Source organism: Aphis gossypii, chromosome 1, assembly GCF_020184175.1.
Source record: "Aphis gossypii isolate Hap1 chromosome 1, ASM2018417v2, whole genome shotgun sequence".
NCBI lineage: Eukaryota > Metazoa > Arthropoda > Insecta > Hemiptera > Aphididae > Aphis > Aphis gossypii.
The window spans coordinates 34,681,692-34,700,925 of record NC_065530.1 but is presented as its reverse complement, the minus strand read 5'-3'; the positions used below and the strand labels follow the sequence as shown (position 1 = coordinate 34,700,925).

General features: G+C 30.7%; 1 protein-coding gene and 2 non-coding genes across 4 annotated transcripts; all 3 read right to left on the bottom strand.

The window, feature by feature from the left end:
* Positions 1-3,382: 3,382 nt before the first annotated feature.
* On the bottom strand, positions 3,383-8,009 carry LOC114124107 (protein RCC2 homolog). Of its 2 annotated transcripts, none has more exons than XM_027987295.2 (8): positions 7,484-8,009; positions 6,629-6,857; positions 6,426-6,557; positions 6,135-6,223; positions 4,501-4,779; positions 4,259-4,439; positions 3,962-4,140; positions 3,383-3,896 (listed from the first exon to the last, which is right to left on the bottom strand). In XM_027987295.2, exons 1-8 carry the CDS (start codon positions 7,646-7,648, stop codon positions 3,717-3,719), a joined length of 1,434 nt encoding a protein of 477 aa, XP_027843096.2. In that variant the 5' UTR covers positions 7,649-8,009; the 3' UTR covers positions 3,383-3,716. The 2 variants fall into 2 exon arrangements, with proteins under 2 accessions (XP_027843096.2, XP_050053271.1); XM_050197314.1 differs by lacking the exon at positions 7,484-8,009 and adding an exon at positions 7,300-7,455.
* A 6,106-nt stretch (positions 8,010-14,115) lies between these two features.
* LOC126549503 (5S ribosomal RNA) lies at positions 14,116-14,234 on the bottom strand. The gene has a single exon (XR_007603617.1). It is a non-coding gene; the product is annotated as a 5S ribosomal RNA (ribosomal RNA).
* A 3,414-nt stretch (positions 14,235-17,648) lies between these two features.
* LOC114124128 (5S ribosomal RNA) lies at positions 17,649-17,767 on the bottom strand. Its single transcript, XR_003592420.1, has one exon. It is a non-coding gene; the product is annotated as a 5S ribosomal RNA (ribosomal RNA).
* Between the last annotated feature and the right edge of the window lie 1,467 nt (positions 17,768-19,234).

Genomic DNA, 19,234 nt, shown 5'->3' with positions numbered 1-19,234 from the left:
TGTATAATGACAATAATTCATTACATATTTATGTTGATAGAGTTATTAATTATTATATAGACCCAAAACAATACCAATATTATCATAATGAATTATGCATGACTGTTACAGGTACCAAATCGGTAGGTAAGCGTATGCGTACATACAAGCCGTAGTTCGTACAGTGACCAATCCCTCTCGATTCCTTGGATAACATGTCAACGCATAGGTACGTTGGACCTCGTAGATTTGTGTATTTAAATTTATACTACTATGGTTAAATGGTAAACGAGATTCTACCGCAAACACTTCCTACATATATGCCAGCCAGGTAAAAAAAGCGCTCGTGAATCTCGTTGTATTTCGTACGTAATGAGGTATTTTCATCTTATGCAAATCGAAAAATTGTTTGGTATTTTGCAAAAAATATTGCTTTATACACCCAACAATACGAAAAAATAACAATTTTTAATTTTATTAGTTTGGAGGTTACCGACATAGGGTTATAACACTAGTAATAAACTCTTGTGCACATGTCTCGAATATATATACAGATTACACGTAAAAATCGTTGTCATATATGTGTACAATAATATGATATGTACAATAATATGGAGTGTACAATAATATGCTGTGTACAATAATATGATATGTACAATTATAATATATATGACAATAGGTGTAGTGATGGGTAGAGGTGAGGGTGGAGATGTGAGTGAGGGGAAGGACGAGCCATACGGTGTTGGGGGAGAACGAGCTATACGGGAGAAGTACAATAATATGCTATGTACAATTATGCATATGACAATAGGTGTAATGATGAGTGGAGGTGAGGGTGGAGATGTGCGTGGGGGGTAGGACGAGCCATACGGTGACGGGGTAGAAGGACGAGCCAAGGATGAGCCAGGGAGGTGCGCTCGGGGGCAGCAGAACCGCTATTTATATCCTACTGACGACGACGACGAATTTCTGACGACAGACAGTTGAGACCGAAACGCACGGTCGGGTCTTTGTTGGGATGAACAAAGATGCTGCGGAATCGACGGCAACCCGCGAAGTTTCTACTACCGCGAAACTCTCTCCGCAGATGTGGCGCCCTGCCGTGTCTGTGACTGGTTGCCGTCGAATAGGAAATGTCGCTTTTCCGCAGATCTGGCGGCGTTGACATCCGTGTTCCTATGGCCGGTGTCACACTCGCGGAATAATCGCGACGTGTAGCGATTTTATTTTTTCCGGGCGAAAATTCCGCTGTAATGTGTCCAATAGTATTTAAATATATGAATTTCGATATTGCGAAAATTCCGCAAGCGTGACACCGGCCTATAGCTCTCATCGTCCCGTGCCCAAGTCTTCACTGCCGTTGTAATGGATCGCCATGGTCGCCACTGCAGCGCCGATACAGCTACAATATAACCACGACGTCGTCCGTCGCTTCGCGCGACCAAAGCGAACGAGCAGCCCCAAAGGGCTAGGTGGTTAGGTCATCGATCGTTCGACGGCGCCTGCGAAACCGTTCTATCCGCGGACGTCTTCGGTATTTGCGAATTTTACAATATTATGTGTTTTTATTTTTTATTTGTAATTGGCCACACAATTTCCTAAACATATAATTGGGTAAAAAAAAAAAAAAATAAAATCCTTTTCAAGCTAAAGTAAAGGTAATTAACTTCCTTTACACTCATGCCGTCGATAAGTCCTGAAAATTAAATTTTATATTTTTATACATTAATTATTAGGTAGTTATTGTATTTTTTCATACAGATAGTATCATAAAATAATGTCGTTTTAAATCAAAATATGTTATACATCTTTAAAATTTTTATTTTTATTTAATTTCATTATACCTAATTATCTAAAGGTTAAAATAGATTTGTTGAAAATGTTGATTTGTCATTAAGCCAAAATACATATTTGTAATATATATATATTATATTCATTTTTAAAAAATATAAAATACCGTTCGTTTATAAATCACTTTTATATAACAATCTTTAGAATGTAGAAATTTTTTTTTTAATCTTACATTTATTTTTTTATTGTATAGATTTCAGACCATTTCATATCATTAGTTCAAAAGATCAACAACAGTATTTAAATTCAGATAGGTAAACCTAATAAGTAATTTTCAAATATATTATATTAGTGTTTAAAAATATTGTTTATTTTTTTTAGGTTATTTTAAGGTCATTAAAATCCTAACCCTAGTTATTACTATAAACTATAATTATTATTATTTTTTATAATAAAATATTATGTACCTATAATATGATAGTAGGTTAACCATTTCCGCTCAGTATCGCTTTTCTTATGTAATGATTAATCATTGAATTCAAATTTAATACATCAGTTAAAGTGATCGATTTACATTGTACATGGTCATTCCACTCCTACTGTCAGCAAAGCAGTTAATTCACTTTTTTGTAAATTATTCAGTCAAATTAAAACATATAAGTTTATATACTGACACAGAGTACATTTGGCGATCAATTTGTATCCTTTAAACACCCTCATTTTTATGCTTTGTAAAAAATAGAATTATATTTAGAAAATTACTAGTTGGGTAGCTATTAATTGGTTAGTGATTGAAGATATACAACAAGGATACAACAGCTCCCACATTGCATTTCGACTCGATTCAATTCTGATCAACAATAAGACTGGATTATTTCACATGGAAAAAAAAATATCATAATCTGATAATAATGTATACTTTATTCCTGTTCTCTGATAATGCCATGTTTTTTCACTTTTCAATAGTCATAAAATAAGTTAATTTACATTTTTAAAACTATTAGATACAAAAAATAGTTTCTTGCTTAAAATATTTGTTGTTAGTAACTTACCACGTTAAAGCAACTGGAAAGTTTTATATGTATATTTAAAAAACAAAAATTTATTTGAAATACTATAATTTTCTTTGATCACAAACATTACAAATCTTTAAATATAAAAAAAAAAAAACTGTTATTGAAGTTTTTAAGTTAGGTGCCACATAGAGTTAGGTCTTTGATCTTTCATATTACTTGTCAAAATAATTCTTGATATTCAGTAGATTTGTCTAAAATGTAAAACAACATTTCGACGAGAAGAAAAAAAATCATCAATTTTCATCTCATATTAACTATTGATTGATGAACCAATTTTACAAATTGTCCAATAGGTCACGCTCTATTTGAATTCCAGAAAACATGTAAAACAGTTTTAGAGACCATATGTGGCGACAAAAGCAAGTTGCATGACGGACTTCAAAACTCTGTGGCGCTATTTACAAATCACATCGAAGGATCAATGAACCCTATGTGGCGCTTTATTCAAAACTGAATTTTATGGCTTGGCGCTTAATCTGTTAAGAGAGAGAGAGAGAGAGGACTATGTATAAAGAAAAATAAAATAAAAACCACAATTGTAAAAAAAACTCAAGTTATTTAATATTATTATTATTCATTTACTAGTATAACATCTGTCAATTGACAAATAAATGATAATAATAGGAAAAAAATATTGAGAACAGACCAGTTAATCTTGTACCTAGCAGGAACATAGTTCTGATTGACGTTGTTCCGCTCATTTACATTAAAGCTTAAGTCTAATGGAACGAATATTGTAGAAAAAAAAATTAAATTATAATAATATAGTAAAAAAAAATATTAAATACCACTTGGTTCTTAAGATACAAATTAAAAAAAAATATATATATTTATATATTATTGTTTGTCGTTTTATCTGTTCACTGTAGTTTAAGCTACAACAGGTTTATATTCCGGCATGGAAGCAATAATATCTTTGTCGTCTTCTGACAGATCTCGAGCAAGTAAAAATGTGTGTGCAGATCCACAAGCCACTTGTTCTACATATAAGCCATCAAGTTTCTTCATTTCACATGGTTTAGCACTGGATTTTTTCAATTCTCCAAGACCCTAAATGGTTAAAGTATGTTAAAAGTAGTGATTTATTAACAATTCTTAAAAAAAAAATGTATTACCAATTCGCCAGAGCTAGTTCCAGAACCCCAGACAATGCAAGAGTCATCAGCTGCTGCAACTAACCCAATAGAGCATGTACCAATACTGCGTAAATTCCAACCATGAAGATCTTGTACTGGTTTTGGATACATATTAGCTTCTCCTCGACTACTCATTTGTCCAAATAAATAAACAGCGCCTGTTACAACAAACATTTATTATTAATAAATAATTATGAATCAAAATATTTATTACAATTAGTAATATAAACAATATTAGTAGTAACATAGTCATATATCTAAGAATTTTAGCCCTACCAAATTCATTGATTGCAATACTGAATGCAGGTCCACAGGCAACATGTTTCACACCACTCCTTTGAACATCAAAGTATTTGATAAGTCTTGGTTGTAATTCATCTTTTGGTTCAGAATGTCCAAGCCGTCCATAACCTCCAAATCCCCAAGAATAAGCTTTTTTATGGTCATCAATAGCTACCTAAAAACAACAAATTCAAATTATGACAAATAAACGAGGGATTTTATTTTGTTTATCTTACAGTGTGATTTGTGCCACATGCAAAATCTCTGATTTCTGGCTTAGGCAAAATTTCTACTTTATTCTTTGTTTTCTCTACAAAAGTCATTATGGGCTTGGGTAATTTGACTGTAGCAAAGTTAATAGCACCAGCTCTCTCAATATATTCTCCATTAGTGTTATGTCCCAATTGCCCATACTCAGGCAAACCAAATGAATATAAAGTACCTTTACAGTCAAGTAAAATGCTGAACTCAGCACCACAACCAACTTTAACAATTGGTGGTCCATTATATTTAACCTGTAAAAAATTAATTTTTTTAATTAAATATTTCCAACACAATAAGGTTAAAAAAAACTAGCTTTAAGAGGATCCCGCTCTCAAATGTGTTGTCTCTCTTTTGCAAATCTATGACATACACAATTTGTGTTCAGTAGTTTTAATTTTATTAATAATATTTAATTGTTGATAGAATAAATTGATTTATTATTGTTCATAATATTATCAGTGTTTTAAATACTAAAAGAAGATATTTTAATTTTTAGGTTATATGGGAATATGAGAAATATTACAATAAAAATTTCTTATAACTCACTTACAAATAAATTTAAATATCAAAAAAATACTATGTGAAAACACTGAAAATGTTTTTACTTTTAAATTTATAATAGATCAATTAACTCTAATAATGATTATTACACTAAATCAGAACTGCTTAACATAAATTTGCCATACTGTATGTAAAACAAAGACAACACATCATATGGGGGTGCGGTATCTTCTTATGCGCAGTTTACATAAAATTATATTAATAATGTAAACATAGACCATGCATTCAAATTTATTTTAATATACTATACATAACATTTGTTTTTACAATTAATAATACAATCATTACAATAAACCTTCATACTTAAATCTTTTTCATTGATCTAAGAACTACCTGTTGTTGTATAATATTAAACTATATATATTATATTTAAAATGCAGATTTTGATTTTATCATGATAAACTCCATTAAAAAAGAGAAGATACCAGTTCAATGTACTATTTTCTTCATTCTTACTATAGGTAGTAATCATACCCAGCATAGGTGCTGTTACATAGTAGATAAGGAATACCTGGTTTTCGCTTATTGAATGGAGTGTACGTATCACATGCTTTATTGGATATGTTATTAAAAATAAAGCTTTTAGAGGTATTATTATACTAAAATAAAAATGTTTTGAAATTCTTATTAATAGTATTTAATACAATGATTATTATTGTTTTTATCAGGTATTAAAACTAAAAATACTGTTAGTGGACATTTGATTATTTTAATTAATTGACAACTTCAAAGTATAGAAGACTTATTAACAACCACTCAAGTTGTTTAGTTGTTATGCTTAATAAAAAGAGTTATCGTTTCATAGTAAAGTAAGTTATATTTATATTTATAACTATAATATATATATTATTATATTAAAATTGATGGCTAATTAAAATGTAGATTTAAAGATTTTCAGTACCTATAATAGTATAGTATATTATATTTTTTAAGTAATTTAAGTTAAAATTGTAAATATTGTACTTCAAAATGAGAATATTCAACTTATCATTCATAACCATATATGGCTATACTATAATAATTACAAAAGTAATATATTACTGACCCTCATTGCTGTTGTAACAAAGGGGTCTTTGCTCTTCACGCCACACTGACTATTCTTATTATCACCGCAACTGTATACTGCACCACGATCTTAAACATATAATTAAATCTTCAAACACAATAAAATCTCTAGAGAACAAATTAACCAAATAAGAAATTATATTTTTGGCTAAAATGTAAACTAGAATATTTTGTAATATTGCATTTATGTACAATAAATAGTACTTTTACACAAGTGCAAAATTTTACTTATTAAGTATTTAAAAAAAGATGAGAATATTTATAAACATACCAGTAAGAAGTAATGTATGTCCACGGCCAGTAGCAGCATTAACAATAGCATGATCAGGCAAACCTTCGATTGGAGTTGGAATGTCACGTCTGAGTAAATCTTTAACTCCCAGTTGACCCTTTTCATTTCGTCCTTTAAGTTTAAATTTAAAATTTAAATAATGAGCTATCATCGAATAAATTGAATAAAAATTGACTACTAACCTAAAGACAAAGCTTTGCCTTCTTCAGTTATGAAGATAGTGTGTGAAGAATTGCAGCTACTCACTACCAAGCGAATACGGTTATCTTTTAGTGGTCCAAATAAGTGTGGTTCATATAAATTTCGACCAACAGACTTGCATCCTTTCGGCATAGACTTGCGGCCATTTAAATCCCAATTAGTTCCACCAGTTAACAACACAATGCCAATGTGATCTGGACCTTTTACTCTCTATAAAATGAAATTTTAATACAATTTAGAAAATTATAGTTTTTAATGTATAGCATAGTTATCTTTTCTAGTAGACACAGTTTGAGCCCACTTGTTAATATAGTCATTTACAATAAATATCTATGACTATACGTCTTAATATACGCAATATTGTACTCTCATTGATATTAAATGAATTATAATATAGCAAGCAATTTGATTAGGTAACCAATTTTAAGGAATTAAACCTGACGTTAATATTAACTAATGAACATTTAGTTTTGAGTTAAATTTTAATAGGAAATGTTGTATTTCACATAGGTATTAATGTACCGAATACATAACCGTAGTCAACTGACAGCAGTGTACTGACGGTCAATGTATAACCAAAAACGAATGAATGAATGCTTTACACTGTAAGTTGTACATGATGAAAAATCAATTTTAAACGTACAATCAATACCTTGCGTACACAGCAACACGGGTGTAACAGAGAAAAGGTCGTTTGCACCCCAACCGGGCATGGTTAGCACAATCTACAGACGAGTGAGAGCGGCACGTCAGACGGTGGAGCTGCACAGCTGCGGAAAACGCATTTAACAGCATCTACCACGATGGCGGTACGCATGGAACACTCGACGACTTACCAGAGAAGCGTTGTCTTCGGCCAGCTCGTCCACGTCGTCGTCGTCGGACCTCCGGTCATCATCGTCGTCCTCTTCGCTCAGCACGGGCGGGTCGTCTTCGACAATCTTGGACTTTTTGCGCGACGTGCCGTTCGCTTTGCCTTTGGACTGCCGTTTGGCGGACATGACGCCGACACGTATGGCAAAACAACGTCGTCCGTGAGCGGGTAGTGCGTAGAGCGCGTAAGCGGCTGGCTGGTGGGAACGACGTACGAGGCTCTTTCCTTAGCGGCGGTGGTCGTCGCGAACGAGGAGACAGACGGAGGGCGAACGAAAAGTGCGGCGGTGGCGCGAAAACTCGGGTGGCGTGCTGCACAAAACACTGTAAACACAACGCGACGGGGGAGAAGATCGGGTCAAACGGCGGCGATGATGATAGTAGCGGCGGACGCCATTAAAAGTAGAAATAAAAAAAAAAAAATAAAGAAAGAAAGAATAAATCTCGAGAGGGAGAGAGACGGACGACGTCACGAGAGTAAACACGAAAGAGAGTGAGCGAGAGAACTACGAGACGGCGGCGGACCGTTCCGCGCAAACGGTCGGGGGGCGGCGAAGGGGAGCGAGTGAGACGGAACGGGACGCGCCACGCGTGCGCGCGCGACGCCAATCGGACCGAAACAGAGAGAGTACGATAACCGGGGGTGGGGGATCCGGGGGAGCGAGCGAGACGGTCGTCGGGTCCGAGAGAAACGGAAGAAAAAAAAAAAAATAAAATAAAGAAAGAAAAGAGAGCGGCGATTGTTTGTTGTTGTGTGTGCGCCGCTCGTGTGCGTGTGTGTGTGTAAAAATCGGGGACCGTGTCGGCGGCGGTCGGGTGGTGCGGTTGCAGCTGCTGCCGCGGCGGCATTAACACCCCCCCTTTTCTCCCCACCAATTTGTAAATCCTGCCCGCCAGCCGTCACGACCGTGCCCAACCGTTTTGTTGTCGGTGCGCCGCCGTTCGCCGTACCGTTTCGGCGGCGCGTCGTCTTTATGATGTGCTCGTCGGCGACTCTCACTCTCTCTCATCTCTCTTTCTCACACTGTCTCTCTCTCCCGGGAGTCGGGTACCGGGGCAATCGGGCCACGAGTCTGCGGACTGCGACACGGAAAATCCGCGCGACCCGGCCGGTCGCCTCCCCATCCCGTTTTTCTCGGCTGGAGAGGAGGAGCGCCCACTACAACTTATTGCTCTTCAAGTCTCCGAAAAGTCTGTATCTCGTTGTTGTGGTGCTTATATATTATATTGTAAAAGGCGGGAAACGCTTGAGTCGTCGGTTTAACCATGGCTAAACATCGTTCTCTTATTATAGTATACCCACCGCTACCACGATTTAAGATAGTACTATCTTAAATCGCAACAGTGAGAGACTCGAGGTTTTTAGATTAATCTAAAATTGTTCTAGGGTGCGACACCCAGTTAGGCGTGTGCGCGGGGTACGCAGTGTATGCGCCTGCATATAAGCGGGCTGGGAGCACTGAACTAAATACTAAAATGTACCTATTTAGTTCAGTGGCATTTTTTTTTTTTTTTTTTTTTTGATGATAGGGTCTGGTTTGTTATCGATATTTTCCCGCTCGGGTATGCGTTTCAAACCCGCCGGCCATCACTCGGCTAGTTAAGGCACTAAATACATGAGTATGCTAAGCCGCCATTTTGCGACTCGTTTATCAATGATAAAATATACGCGGCAACTTCGTAGTTCCATAATATTATAATATGTGATAAATGAGTCGCAAAATGGTGGCTTAGCATACTTATTGTTTATAGTGCCCTAGGCTATAGTCTGTCATCTCCCAGCCATCTAAAATTATAATTTTAACGGGAAAAATGTCGAAAATAATAAATATAATACACGTGGAGAAGATAATATTGTTTTTAAAACTGTACACAATATATAATATTATTACAAATAAGAGAATACAAATGCCTATAAAGAGTTTATAAGGATTAATGGTTCCGTTATTCTCAAAATGTCGTTACTTTTTTTTTAAATTGTTTCAAATGGATCTTTGTAATTTAGTCGTGATTGTCACATAAATCCTCGACGTCAACTTTTTATCAACTCTAATACAGTAATACCTTCCACTTTAGAACAATTTTTTTTTGACATTGCCGTATCCATAAAATTATATCCTTTTCAGTATACAAAATATATAACTTAAATACGCAATATTTACTAATAAGAAACAGTAGGAGGTACGTTATTACAGTAATGGTAATAATAAATATTTTTGAGGCCATGTTATGAGCACTTATTTTTGAAGAACACATTTTATTATCAGCTATTCAAATACGTATTCTGCGTCCAATTTGCTGCAATGTTTGCATACACCTATATTCTAGCCATGGAAATTAATTTTATATACTCTATAGGTGTGAAAAGTGAATGTTTCATCCCGACAAATTTTTTCATACACAAGTTGTGTGCTGATATAAATTCAAATCAATTAAAAAAAAATTTACACAAATTTACACAAGAATAAAATATGTTGTTTTGTAAATTGAATAAAAAAAGTTTTTATAAATTTAAATTTTTGTTCATTCCATTTTAATGTTATTTAAATACGTGCAATGTACATATATTTTACAAGATATTCATGTTGAATTAAATTCGTTTCTGTCTATTATTATCATCATATGGAAATTAAATGAACGTGGAGCTACAAAGATAGTCATTACAAATTTATTTTGTACCTACTCATCTATCTTATTATTGACCATCTATTAATATTAATATAACGAACTATATTTTATATATAACTCAAGTCTCAAGACCGGATTTATATGCATTTTAAGTTTTAAAATATGCTTTTAAAATGCACAAAATATGCAAAATAATTTTTGATCATTACATAGCTATTTATATATTATAGATTTAAAACATTAATAATGAAAAATAAAATAAACTACATTATTATGTAGTATAATATATACAATACAATTTATAAATTACTATTATAAAGAAAAATTTACAATTTTTTTCGTTATTGGAAAAATAATCTTATCGTGTCCGTATTGGAAAAACAATATGTAACAATAAAAATGTCATATTTATCTCAATTCTCAGTTAAATATAGTCATGATCGTAATTGAAAAAAAATTTCGGGGGTAGGGTCTAACATCTTTTTTAAATATATAGATACTTAACACTTGTCATTTTTACGTTAAAAATATAAAATTTGATTATTATCGTAATTGAAAACATAAGTCGTCATTATAGACTATAGTATTTAATTTACAGACCCTCCCACAGGTTATATAGCCTTGAATATAGTTAATTATATGATGGTGACGGCTTGTGACAATATGTTTGTATGCATAAAAACTTTGTTATACATCAACAATCAATACTTGTTATGCTTATGGGCACATATTTAAAACTCGACAATATTTCCGGGGGAAAATGTTTGATAGAAAAACTCTTCAAGTCAACATTCCCACCTTGGTGTATTTTAGCCATTTCAGCAAGTTTTATAGATTCTGAACTGAGTGAACTGTATAGATTTTACAATGATATGTTTTTTTGTATATCCAAATCATATATACACCATAACTTGTCGAAATATTGCTTCAATTTAAAATTTCAGGGTAGTTTCCGATAACAAATTGAATACCATTGCAGGTGCATTATTATCGAGGTTAAAACTCAAAAGTAAGAAGTTTCCATCGGTTTAAAAAAAAAATCGATATTTGTAATTTGTATATGATTGTAATCTGTAACTAAAAACAAATCTCTGTAACTTGATATGTTCACCAAATGTTAATATATTAATGTTATTAATGTTATCTATACAGTATACAATGTAAAATTATTCTAGCTTTTATTGAGCTATTTATTATTTATATGATTTAATTTAATTTTTTTATGTTTTAGATTCTGAACGAAGTGATGAATGTATTGATTTTACAATGGTGTGTGTGTTTTTTTTTTTTTTTTTTTGTTTTTGTGTCTGTGTACAGCATAATTAGTCGAAATAATGCTCCAATTTCAAACAATGGGGGTGGTTTCCGATGTAAAAGTGAATATCCTTGGTGCATTATAGAGGTAAAAAGTTAACATTTTCCAACAGTTTTCAAAAAAATCGAGAAAAACAAAAAAAAAATGACGGAAAAACGGCAATTTTTACGCAAAACCAGTTTCGACCAAATCGATTTTTTTTTATGGTTGTAATTCAAAAACTAATCACTGAAAATACTTGAAATTTTCACCAAATGTTAATGTCAGTGGTATCCGTATATAGTTAAATTTTCAAAAAATTTTGACTTTTTTTGAGTTATTTATAGACCACTGATATTTTCAATTTTTTTGAGAAATTTTTTTTAAAGTGTCGATAAAAAATTTTTAGATGACCAAAAAGTTTTGAAAATTTAATACAAGGTTCCTTATGAGTTGTTTTTAATGTAGCTAAAAAAAATAAAAATCGTTAGTCACAATTTTTTTTTATAAGCGTTTTTAGTTCATATTTTTACGAAATCTGTCGAAAACGCGAAAATTTGCAAGTAATTTTGAAGTTGAAAAATCATAAAATTTTTTTCTTTTATAACTAAGTTTTGAAAATTTGGTACAAGGTTCTCCATACATTTTTCTTCAAATATCTGTAAAAAAAACTCTACCGGATTCAGACAAAAAATTTTTATGAGTGTTTGAAATTTAAATTTTTACAAAAACCGCGTTAAATAACAGTTTAGCCTCAAACGATTTTTGATATTTGTTATTATTCAAAAAGTATAAGTCGTAGATACTTGAAAATTTTACCAGTTATTAAGATTCGCGTTTTCTTTACGTGATTTAAATTTCAAAATATTTTGACTTTTTTTGAGCTATTTATAGACAACTGAAATTTTCAATTTTTCTGAAAAAATATTTTTGAAGTGTCGATAAAATTTTTTTGGCCCTATCAAAATACTTGAAAATTTAATACAAAGTTCCTCATATGTTATTCTTAAAGTGATTAAAAAATTATAAGAATACATAGGCACAATTTTTTTTTTATTAGCATTTGAAGTTCAAATTTTGACGAAAATTCGTTAAAATTATGAATATTTGCGAAATATTTGAAGTTGAAAAATCATAAAATTTTTTGTGTTTATAACTAAGGATTAAAAATACAACACTAAGTTTTCCATAAGTTTACCTTCAAGTATCTATAGAGAAAACTCGAAGCATCATTATAGGAAAAATTTTAAGTGCGTTTGAATTTTAAATTTTAACGAAATAGCGTAACGATAACGATTTATCCTCAAACGATTTTAAATATTTGTTATTATTCAAAAAGTATAAGTCGTAGATACTTGAAAATTTTACCAGTTATTAAGATTCTCGTTTTCTTTACGTGGTATAATTTTCGAAATATTTTGACTTTTTTTGAGCTATTTATAGATAACTGATATTTTCAATTTTTCTGAAAATTGTTTTTTTATGTGTCGATAAAATCTTTTTGGCCCTATCAAAATACTTGAAAATTTATTGCAAAGTTCCTCATAAGTTATTATTATAGTGATTAAAAAATTATAAGAATACATAGGCACAATTTTTTTTTATTAGCATTTGAAGTTCAAATTTTGACGAAAATTCGTTAAAATTATGAATATTTGCAAATTATTTTGTAGGTATAATTCATAAAAATGTTTGTATAGGTAGCTAAGAGTTGAAAATTTAATACAAGATTTTTCATAAGTTTAGCTTACAATAATTATAAAAGAACTTAAATTTTGGTGTATTCAGGCCATTAAAACATAAACCACCTTTTTCACCAACAACTGGAAATTATATCCTAGGCTGACAAATCATCTTCGTTCAGAATCGTTTTTCGTATACAATGATAACTATCATTGGATTCAAATTTAACACTCCTATAATATATAATAATGATCCATACGGCACCTAATGTACAGCAGAGCGGTACTCACTTGCCCGCTTTTTTTTTTTTTTATTTTATTATATTTAATTTTTTTTTTTTTATTTATATTATTTATACAACTGAAATTTTAATTTTTTTTAAGTATATATATATATACTTTTTGATATGTTGGTAAAAAATATTGAATGTCCAAGCAAACTTGAAAATTTAATACCAGGTTTCTTATAAGTACCTAAGTTGTTCTTATTGTAGTTAAACAAAAATCGTTAATAACAATTTTTTTTACAATAAGATTTAAAAATTCAAATTTGTATAAAATATGTCAAAATCGCGAAAATTTGCAAATAATTTTTTAGTTGAAAATTCATAAATTATTGATATTTATATCTAAGGTTAAAAAATGTAACACTTAGTTTTCTGTAGGTTTTCCTTCAAATAGCTTTAGATAGAAAACTCGAGCATCGTTGAACGAAAAATCTTATGATTATGTTTGTAATGTTATAATTTTTAATCTATTTGGAAATTTAATACAAAGTTCCTTATAAGTTGGTCTTATGTGATTCAAAAATTATAAGAATACAGACATAATTTTTTTTATTAGCGTTCAAAGTTCAAATATTGACAAAATTCGTCATGAATATTTGAAAATTATTTTGTTGTTAAAAATGTATAAAATATGTTTAAGTAGTTAAAAATGTAATATAATACTTTTCGTAAGTTGGCCTTACAATAATTATAAATAAAACAAAAGCCAACGGCACGTAGTGTTCCCAAGCGGTCACCCATCCAAGTACTAACTACGCCCGACGTTGCTTAACTTCAGTGATCGGACGAGAACTGGTGTGTTCAACGTGGTATGGTCGTTGGCGGATGTAACAGGTTCCTAGTTTAAAATTAATTTAAATAAATAAACATTTACGGGGTTCTATTATAATAAAAATATTATTATATATTATTTCTAATGTGGACCATTCACGAAGGTTGAACGGATATATTAGGTACGTAGAAAGTTTTATAAATACACGTAAGAAATAAAAAGATAAACCTTGTCCAATTATATAGTCATACCTAAGTCTTTAAACTTTAAAGTATGTAAAAAATTATTAAAAGTTACTAATCTAATCTACACTATAAAAGCAAGTCCCGATTTTTTGTCATGCATACAAATCCACACCGTTCAACGTAATGTAACACAATTTTTTGCTGTTATGCCTGACAGTTTATATACATCCAATATTTTATCATTTTCAGATTTTTACGGAAACCTAACCTAACCTTACCTATGTTATTTGTATCTAAACAGTAAATACTCTTTAGGTGTGTAAACAAAACATATCTACGTGTTCCCATCGGCGCTCATTGGGAGGGGCAAAGATAGGGCAAGATAGGGTACTTTATTTTTATTACCTTACATTTGAGAATTTTTTTATTTTAAACCCCCCACCCTTCCCCCTGAAATGTTACCTATGCGCCCATGCGTTTTTCTATAGTAACAGTATGTGTATCTTTATTTCGAAAAGGAAACATAATATGTTACACAAAATAAGTTTTGTGTCTCTCTTGTAAAATTTGAATTTCGACGTAAATGTATGATATAGGTACCTACTATATAATATTTTAAAATAATTGTTTAAAACGTATAGTTAAGCAATCGCTCACGACTCACCTCAGAATGTGTAAATAAAACTATAAAATCGACGATAACTCAATTATTATTGTCGATGTATATGAGATGTGACAACGGTTCGGTCCTTTGAACGGTCCTGCGAGGTTTGAAGTATAGATCACTGCATTTTAACTATGACTGACATACTTCATCTTGAGACTCAAGTTGCATCTGGGAAATAAAACCAAATTTAACAATGGATATTTTGACGGTCAAACAAACAAACACGCATTATCCGGGTACTCAAAGTTTAGCATACGAGACACAACACAGTCATACAAGTCAGAGGATAGTCTTACAATATACTGATCGACTTTGATCACTTCTTCTTACCATCCTGTGTTGGACTCGGTATTTTAGGAAATTGCCTCCTACGGATAGGTACCACTTAAATTATTTTACCACACTGAACACACTGAACACGTTTGACCGAATTGAAATTTATCAACCATCAATAAATATATTGTGTTTTGAATGCAGTATTTAGAGTATTTTAGATTGGGGAGTGCTGATTTGAAGCTTGGAGGTGCTAAGCACCCCCTAGCACCAGGGCCGTATTTATGCCTAGGCATATATATATTTGTGCCGGGCCTAGGGTGGCAAATATTTGGGGGCGGAAAATTTTGTAAGAAATGAAAAAAATATAAATATTTACTACATTTTTTTTCTGGCAGGGATAGGGGCGGCACTTGTTCTTAATCCGGCACTGCCTAGCACCTTCTATGTGCGCCTATGTTTATTTACACTCGTAAGTCGTAGCATATAGGTAGGTAGGTACATATTTTATTTACATGCCACTCAAAATGACCAAATTAATATACTACCATTATAAAACCATACAAAAACATGTACATTTTGTTCCAATAATACGGCTTACTCAATGGTTTTAGAGCAAAATACCTTAAATTATAGTTTAGATATTTTAGGATAGGTTAAGGAAAGAAATAATGATTAAAGATACTATTATTAGATCTGTAAAATGTTATGTATAATTCAATGGTATTTGAAGTACAAATTTAAACCGTAGAGAATAAATATGCAACAAATAGTCTAAATGTGTAATTTCTTTAGATAATATAGGTATTGTAAAACACAAGATATCTTATTGTAAACGAAAATTCTATTGACCAATAAAATGCAATGTTCTATGTAATATGAATGAACGGAAAATTAGCAGTAGTAAGCACGACATATTTATTGTGATGATCTTTAAAAGTCTCATTTTTTTTTAAGTATTTATATTGGCTAGCAATAAGTATTTTTTTTTTTTTTTATAAAAAAAGAATTTATAAGTTGAATTTGAATAAGGCCAATATAATATAGGGGACACACATGCCTATCGTAGAAGAGACCGTCTCTATATTTTTCGGTACCCCCGTTTTGCCATTCGGCGGGATTTCTTTCCACTTTTTATTTGTCGTCCGTTGCCGCCACCACCGTTAGGATTAGGGTACAAAAATGTACACACACACACTTACAGTTTACACATAAGTAGTTAGATTATATATTATATAATATATATACTTTTTTTTTATCGCGAATACGAATCTATCGCGGCACAAACCGTTTCATAGGATAATAAATATTATAATATACAGTCGTGTTACAAGTCCTGAATAATGTCATTGTTGTTGCAGGCTGTTCCGCACACTAATAATACAATATTGTAGTGTAATATAATAGGATAACACCCGTGGTTTTAATGAAGACGTATTTCACGTACACGTATATTATAATAATATTATTATTATTATTTGTGTTCCTACTGCGTAATGTTTTAAAGATTCCTTAAAGTACAATTTTATATGTCAGCAAATAATTTAGTTATTAAACAATTTGAAAGGTTTAGTTGTAGTATAATGTTGTAGTTAAAATACAACACATACATAGTCCAAATATAAGACATTGACAGCCGGGATTTTAACTATAATTTAGTTGTTTGATATTTGTTTTTTTACTCATACATAGGTAGGTAAGTGAAAAATCAAAAAATGTACAATTATTTTAAGTTGACTAAAGAGAGAGAAAATATGTTCACATTGGCTGTACGCAATATTTTAACTTTTATTGTTTTCTTCTGATAGTAAGCCTTAAAAATTATAACTACCTATAAGAAAATGAAACAGCACCACAATTTGAAAATATGAAATAACTATCACGGGTGTGGAGCATTACAATATATTAATTACTCTGCTTAAAAAATCATTCTGTATTATAGTATCCGGCGTCGGAATTTAAGAGACGTATTAATAAGGAAGAGTTGGTAATCGCTCTAGACATCACTGCAGTCATCACTAGTTAGTTTTTTATGACACCTAATCACATTTTTACTATTTTTGAACAAATATATTATTTTGTCGTTAATAATTTATATTTCTAAATATTTAAAGTGTATTAAATTTAAAAATGTTTATTTTACTTGATCAAAATAATTATGTAATAGTTCAGTTTGTTTTTAATATGAATAATAATAATTTTTGATTAAAATTGTGTATAATATTACGAATAAATTCTAAATAAAAACTTGTTTCATTTCTTTATAATAAAATAATAAAAAATGTTTAGCAAAACTACTTGAAAACTACTTGAAAGTAATTTATTATAATAATAAAAAAAAGCCAACGGCACGTAGTGTTCCCAAGCGGTCACCCATCCAAGTACTAACTACGCCCGACGTTGCTTAACTTCAGTGATCGGACGAGAACTGGTGTATTCAACGTGGTATGGTCGTTGGCGAAGAAGAATGCGATTCTAGTTATATTTGAATGCATTATAATCTAAAACTGCATTTTGCATGTTTGTGTAATAAATAATAATGCATATTCATATTTTTATAAGCAATTACATACAATAAATGGATTTTCATCAATTAAACTCATATAAATGATTTTACACATTTTTATTTTGCATATTTTTGCATAAGTAGGTACTTTGGATTAGATACACAACTATATAAGTGCATATTTTCTACTAAAACGCATGTTTGTCAGTTTGTGCGTGTTAGATACTTAGTACCTACACATATAAATGTTTTAATTTAATTTTATAATATAATGTACAATTATTTTATATTTATACACAAATTTGTTTCACAACATAAAATTTGAAAATATTTTAACTAAATATCAAATAGGTACCTATCTACCTAATACCTATAATAATTATTAAGATTTAACTGAGGTATATTAAAACAAATGTTTCGATTACTGTTGAAAGTAGGTATTAAAAAGCTTGAGACTAGGTTTGCTACAGAAATGTTTGAACAAGTAATAAATTCTATTAATAATCTTTCTGAAAATAAAAATAGCATATTAATTAAAAAAAATTTCTGAAATTATTAATAAAAATAAAGGGTGGTCACTGGTCAAGTGGGTAACACACTGCTATCGAGTGGACCTCGAATATTCAAATATTTCTAAAACATTTACCTATATAAGTAGCAAATTTGAAGTTTCAAGGCTTCAAGCTTTTTAATTCTTTCAACAATAATCGAAAAATTTGTTTTAATATAAATTAAATCTTTAATTATATTTGATTTAGTTAGAATTTGTTTAGTTAAAATGTTTTCAATTTTTGTGTTGTGAAAAAAATTCGTATAGAATGATTGTAGTTACATAAAATTATAAATTTAAATTAAAACATTTAAATGTAGAGTAATTTATGGTATGTAGGTAATATGCAAAAACATGCGTTTTTTTGAAAATATGCACTTGTACCCATGCAGTACTCAAAGTACGCAAAAATATGCAAAATGAAAATTTGTAGTATTATTTATTATTTAAATGTTTAATGAAAATTCATTCATTGTATGTAATTGCTTTTAAAAATATGAATTTACATAGCACTATAATGAAACACTAATATTTGATTATGATTTATGTTACGATATCTGTATTCTGTACAAAACGAAATTTTAAATTAGTTATAAGGAACTTGTTATAATGACTAGGTATGATTAATATTGTATTTAAATTTAATATGTAGGTACCTATTCTATTTCATTATACATTTTGTAATAATAGCTAAAACTATAACAAAAATTTAAATTTTGTAGTTATAATTTCTTATTTTTATTTTTAATAGGTTTCATTAGGAAATTTACTTTGGAGAAAATACCCATACCCTACCTTCCTCCCCAAATATATCTGAATATACCAGTCTCCAAAAATGAGAAATTTACGTAGTAATATAAACCATCAAGT